We start from the raw sequence: 6,242 nt of genomic DNA, 5'->3' as shown, positions 1-6,242 counted from the left end.
ACAGCTAGTCTAATTGGCTCCAAACAAAATTAACCCTAGAATGTCTGTGTGTGCGTGTATATGTGGTAGGGGGCAGGGACTGATGTGAATGTTCAAATACACTCTGTAAAGCACTGCGGAAGATGTGTGCAGTGAAACGGATAACAGATTATTACGGTTCCATACTTTTTTGCTCTGCACAGAAAAACATTTCTTCCAACTTTTTTTTTTAATGAGGACTCGGTTTTGCACCTATGAGTTATACTGCGGTGGAGTGCAGCAAAAACACACAGTAACAATGTCTACTTGCTCAAATGAAGCCATAAAGGAGCCTGATCCAATCAATTTTTATATAAGAAAAACTCCAACGTTAATCCAACAGTTACTTCTAAAGTAGTCAAAGGACAATTTAGAATTCTAGTTCTTTGCGATTGGTGGGCAGATGTATTAAGCTTGAAAAAGTGGAAGGTGATAATGCAACAGCCATTCGGCCCCTAACTATCATTTTCCAAACCAAGCCTGTAACTTGATTGTTAGCTGATTGGCTGGTGTATTTTCACCTTCCAATGCATGGGTCTTCAAACGGTGGCCCTCCAGATGTTGTAGAACTACATGTCCCAGCATGCCGACAGTTTTGGCAAGCTCTTATAGGAAAAAATGTGGCAATGCATGCTGGGACATGTAGTTTCACAACATCTGGAGGGCCGCAGTTTGAAGAACCATGTTCCAATGTATCACTTCTCCAAGCTTAATACATTTGCCCCTTATAGAGAAAATGAAAACCTCTGAATACACAACGTAGACCGTCCACCGGTTCTATTTTTTTGCTTTCTTCAACGGTTTTTCCGGATAAAAAGACGACATCCACAATGTGCTTATGATGGAGACAAAAGCTACAATACAAAAAGCAGTTCTGAGGAAAGTCAGCCAGAACGGATAAGGGGAAAGAATTCCAACACCCCCAAACTGAAGAATGATTAAGTTACCGATCATCATCAGTGCAGACATGCCGATATCCTCACTGAGGATAAGAGATATCCAGGCCGTGTAAGGGAGCACCGCACCCAGAACAAATCCCAACTTGAGCGGGCTGCTTTCAGGAACCATAAAACCCCAACGAACTCCACCGAAAAAGCACAATATGCAGTTAGCGCAGGCCAGCTGCATAAACGCCAGCTCCGGGTAGTAACACTCGGTAATGCCCATAGTCAGAGGTACAGCCACCAGCGGGATTGTCCCAACCAGGCTTAGAGACATTGTAGACTTCGGGGCAGTTTTCAGTTCTTGGACATAACCACCCAGCAGAGCTCTGTAATCATCCTGAGTGTCTTTCCGTTTGGCCAGCTGCTGGGCAGAGGTGTGTAGGCCAGGTCTACAGCTGAGACCAGGGGTCGAGAGCCGTAGTAATGGGAGCCGCATGGTACTCTGGAGTCCTTTCGAATAGAAACTGGTGGTTATTCTGGAAAGAGAGCTGTGTCTACATATTGGTGCAGAAACCTTAGAGACCTGGAAGAGGAGGAAAAAAATGCATTATGGGACATCTTAAACCTACACTAAATTCAGGAGTCATGTATCTACAATTCTCCCATGTCTTCTCAAACTGGCTCTGATTTGTTTCCACATACCCAAATTCCTTTCAGCTGCAAGGCCAACGGGAAACCCATTCCTCTAAGACGCGACAGCATCGTGGGATCAGCTACCTGAAAAAAAAATGGTTAACAAAAAATTATGTAAGAGTGTGTGGGCCCCATACCAATACCACCATTACGGACCCCCATCCACACTTCCCGAATAATGGGAGATGGTAAACAAATTATAATTAGAGGGGATTAATTTAGCACAATGGATTCCTGGTATATCTGTCCTTGCAAGACAAAATTTGGATTGTAAACTGACGCGATTTGCCATTCCAGAATGGCAAAACGCGTCCAACATGAATTTCATTCCCTCCTCCCCAGGCTGAAACCATGTTTAAAATCATCACAAAAAGCTACTGTAATAAAAATACATTTAATTCATTGTGAGTTTTCCTCTGTTAACAATGTGTCATGTAATCCTATAACTGAGGCATCTGTTGTTTTATGTAGGCTGAAAGCTGTGCAAATATGAGTATTACCGAATCTACCTGTTAAGGTGCCCATACACTGCCTGCGACGTCTCGCAGCAGTGAACAGACACCCGACAGAGTGCGAGCCGCAGGGACACATGCGATCCGTTGTGATGGATCACATGCGTCCCTGCTTCCCGCCCGCCTCGCCGCCTGGAGGAATGGGTGGTCGGACGGCCTGCCAGTCAGACCACCTGGTCGGGTCCGATGAGCATGGGACCGCGCATCGGACCCGACGGCATGTCAGGAAGAGGCGGTTTGGTCCGATTTAACAGACCGATTGGTCGCAATTGGCCGAAATCTGACCAAATCGCCACGATTTATGGGGACCTTTATACTTCAACGATACTCAGTTTTAATATGTGTGAGTGTGACCCCTTACGCCCTCTGCTGTCAGACGAAAAGCCACAGGGGGGTGCAAGCAAGCAGTGACAGTTGTGTAGCGTCCTCAGAGCTAGGGATTCAGGAGGATGGGAGGAGCTTTGTGCTCCCCTCGTGATGCCGCGCCCAACATCTCGCAGCCTGTTAGTCATGCTGCTGCTGTGAGCAAAATTGCAAGACCCCTGCACATGCGCAGACTGCAGTATGTAAATCATGGGGTTTACATACAAATCTCAAATAGGCCCTTAAGCCCCATACACACTGGAAGATAAAGTGAAAGATATCTTCTAGTGTATAAACTCAATATCGTTAACAATGCGCACTCCCGCACATTAATGACCTCCTCCCCCGTCAACCATGTCCAGGCAAGCGAGGTCCTTGAGAACGTCAGCTATGCTGCCGTCGCTCCCCCTCTGCTGTCGTTCACTTTGTAGCTGGTATCGGCAAGTGAGTGTGTATGCATCCACTGCTGGGTCCCCAACACCGCCGATATTGGCGTCGGCAGTGTCGCCTAGTGTGTATAATGCTTGAGTCATGTGCTGGAATGCATAGGGGGGTAGATGGTACTCTTTACCTAGAAGGGCGCCCATCGCGGGCATCGCATGCCATTATATTGGCATGCGATGCCCGCGATTTTACATAGAAAACCATGTTAAAATGTAAATCGAGTCGGTCGCATCAAATGCGACCAAAAAAAAAATCGCATGCGATGCGACCGACGCGATTTTACATAGGGAACAATGTTAAATGGCCCACAGACCCCAAATAGCCACCCTGGGCCCCCCCAATTGTTAACGCCACCCCACGATCAACGTGAACCCGAAGCGTGGCGAGCGCGGCGAGCCCACGAGGGGGCGGCGGTACGCGTCCTCCGACCTTTTCATACCCCCACTATCCACGTCGGCGTGGAGTTGAGAATAGATAGTGTGGCGAGCGCAGCGAGGGGACGCGGATACCTGTGAAGGTATCCACGTCCGCTAGCCACGCTTCGGGCTCGCCACACTATCTATTCTCAACTCCACGCCGACGTGGATAGTGGGAGTATGAAAAGGTCGGAGGACGCGTACCGCTGCGCTCGCCACACTTCGGGTTCACGTTGATCGTGGGGTGGCGTTAACAATTGGGGGGGCACAGGGTGGCTATTTGGGGTCTGTGGGCCATTTAACATTGTTCCCAATGTTAAATCGGGTCAATTGACCCATTTAACATTGTTCCCTATGTAAAATTGCGGTAAGCGCGTCGATCGCATCGCATGCGATTTTATGGTCGCATGCGATGCGACCGACGCGATTTTTTTACTTGCGATGCCCATGATCAAAATCGTGGGCGCCCTTCTAGGTAAAGAGTACCGGGTAGAATTATTAAAGCTTATAAAAGTGGAAAGAGGTGATGTCTCATAGCAACCGTCATTCTATCCTGTCTCTATGGCATCCTAGAAAATGAGTGACAGAATGTTCTTGGTTGCTATGGGCAACATCACCTCTTAATTTTTAGAAGCTTTGTAAATTAACCCCTAATGTGGGTAAATGAAGGTCCAAATTCTATTAGCCATGTTAGCTGATAATGCAGCCAGATGTTTCTTTTTACTATTTAATTAAAAGCTGCCATAACCTGATCCTCATTGAAATTTTATGCCGCTCTGTTCCCAGCTCCTGAACAGGTAGGTAAAGTTTTAAGGTAAGAATTGTTGGGACCGTTGACTTTTGTACGCTAATCCCTACACATCTGATTATTTCCAGTCTACAGAACTGCTAAATATTGCAGGTGAAGTTGCCGGACCTCCAGAGCCATCGCAAAGTGTTCAGCAACTATGTAAGTGTCAGCGACGCAACAATGAGGAACACAGACTCCTAGGATTGACCTGTAACCGTGCAGATTGGCTGTTGCAGTAGTGATGCTGGTGCCATATTTCTCTACGTGCATGATTGTAGATAAAAGGCAGATATAAACATAAAAAAAGGTCATGACACGCGTGCATCAGCATTGCATGCAAACATTCATTCAGACCGTGGTTCAAAGTGTCATGACCCTTCTACTATACCCGGGTATATATTTTTCAAATTGGCTTAAAATGTCATAAAAATCCCTCTGCAGACATTTTTATGAACCCTAAATTAATTTAGATCTTTTATACATAAACCTTTCCTTGTATCATTATTCCACTGTTCCACCATCACTTCTGCCCATACCCTCCTAGGGTGATGAGAAGAAATAAGGGAAAAGGTCAGGCTTTTGGACGTTTATTTCGGTAGTGCACCCAATATTTTCATTTTATTTGGAACATTTAGGCAAGGCATGTACAAACTACGGCCGTCCAGCTGTTGTGAAACTACAAGTTCCAGCATGCCTTGCCACAGTTTTGCTATTAGAAAATGCTAAACCTATGGCAAGGCATGCTGGGATGTGTAGTTTCACAACAGCTGGAGGGCCATAGTTTGGACATGCAGGATTAGGCAAAACAAGCGCTTTAGGTACTGGACGCCCAGACACTCGCGTATGTCTACAGATGTATATCACCCAACTGGGGCTCATTACAAACACAAGAGCAAATTAATTCATCCCCTACCAGGAACAGACAGAATACATCTTGGATATAGTTGTGTCGAACAGCAGTCAAATAGGTACTTATGTATTATCTGGGCTCCCATGTTGCACCCCGTTTTTTCATACCCCTACTATCCACCTACGCATGGAGTTGATTTTATATAGTGTGGCGAGCGCAGCGATCCACCGTGCCCGAAGCGTGGCGAGCCCCGCGAGGGGACGCGGTCTCATAAGAAAAACGGGAGCCCAGATATTACATAAGTACCGTCAAATATTACTGCTTATAGCATTCTTAACAAGAACCAGTGTAGCCAAACCGGTCATTGTGGAACTACAAGTGTCAGCATAACAACCCCCCCCAGCAGACAGTACTAGCAACAGACAGACAGGAGGGAAGAAACATGTAGCAGGATATAAACCCTGAATTTGGCTGCCCCCTTCCCTATCTGCTAATCCCACTTGGTTTACCCAGGCCCCCCAGCATGGCTCCATACAGCATACCCTCCAACATGACCCATTCCATTAGGTACAAAATATTCTGTTTCTGGGCTTCTTTCTTAATTGATAATTGCAGTGTTGAACTAGTTCAGTGATAATATCAGTGTTCCAGCACAGGTGAATCCTAAATTAAGGAAGAAATCCAGACCAGAAGCAGAGCATTTTGTACCTAATGGAATGGGTCATGTTGGAGGGTATGTAATACAGCCACACTGCTTACCTCTAACAGCAGCAACCACTGAGCGCATTCATCCAGGGAAAGGTCAGCACATCAGGAAGTCAGACACTTCTATCACATCCTGTGGGCAAAGAAGCCAGTTCATGTGTGGGCAAGTCCTACTGAGCATGCTCAACTCCCTCACTCCTGTAACCAGCACTGTCTGTGTTATATACTGTGATGGGTAAAGGCAATACATTGAAATTTACTTCATGCACACTGCAGCAAGTGAAGGTGCGGTGGCTGCATTTATTCAATTGTATAACACACATACCCTCCACCTTTGTGTACAGGCCAGGGTTTTTGGTCACGCCCCCTTTACCGGTGACCACGCCCCTTTCCAGATTTGTACCGATTTCTACCCATCAGATGTTGGAGGGTATGGAGAAGAAGCAACCTTATTTCTGACAGATTGGCGCCACAAAATGATCAGCCAGTCACATGAGCGCGTTGCTGCTGTCTCGCCAGCCACAAGATGGAGGAGTGGGCGCTTTGGGCTGCACGCGGCGGTCACAC

General features: G+C 46.6%; 1 protein-coding gene across 3 annotated transcripts; it reads right to left on the bottom strand.

Annotated features, from left to right (window-relative positions):
- Positions 1-310: 310 nt before the first annotated feature.
- Positions 311-6,217, bottom strand: TMEM69 (transmembrane protein 69). Of its 3 annotated transcripts, XM_083157526.1 has the most exons (4): positions 6,001-6,217; positions 5,730-5,808; positions 1,605-1,679; positions 311-1,485 (listed from the first exon to the last, which is right to left on the bottom strand). In XM_083157526.1, exons 3-4 carry the CDS (start codon positions 1,662-1,664, stop codon positions 796-798), a joined length of 750 nt encoding a protein of 249 aa, XP_083013652.1. In that variant the 5' UTR covers positions 1,665-1,679; positions 5,730-5,808; positions 6,001-6,217; the 3' UTR covers positions 311-795. The 3 variants fall into 3 exon arrangements, with proteins under 3 accessions (XP_083013652.1, XP_083013653.1, XP_083013651.1); XM_083157527.1 differs by lacking the exon at positions 5,730-5,808; XM_083157525.1 differs by lacking the exon at positions 6,001-6,217 and having other exon boundaries at positions 5,730-5,926.
- Positions 6,218-6,242: the final 25 nt, after the last annotated feature.

Source organism: Crinia signifera, chromosome 8 (genome assembly GCF_055691185.1).
Source record: "Crinia signifera chromosome 8, ASM5569118v1, whole genome shotgun sequence".
NCBI lineage: Eukaryota > Metazoa > Chordata > Amphibia > Anura > Myobatrachidae > Crinia > Crinia signifera.
The sequence above is the reverse complement of the archived record's forward strand: the minus strand, read 5'-3'. Positions and strand labels throughout refer to the sequence as shown.

Coding starts and splice junctions, on each gene's coding strand:
- TMEM69 (XM_083157526.1), bottom strand. CDS start 1,664: ATGCTGTCGCGTCTTAGAGGAATGGGTTTCCCGTTGGCCTTGCAGCTG. Junction 1,486..1,604: donor TGCAGCTGAAAGGAATTTGG/GTATGTGGAAAC, acceptor CTCCTCTTCCAG/GTCTCTAAGGTTTCTGCACC.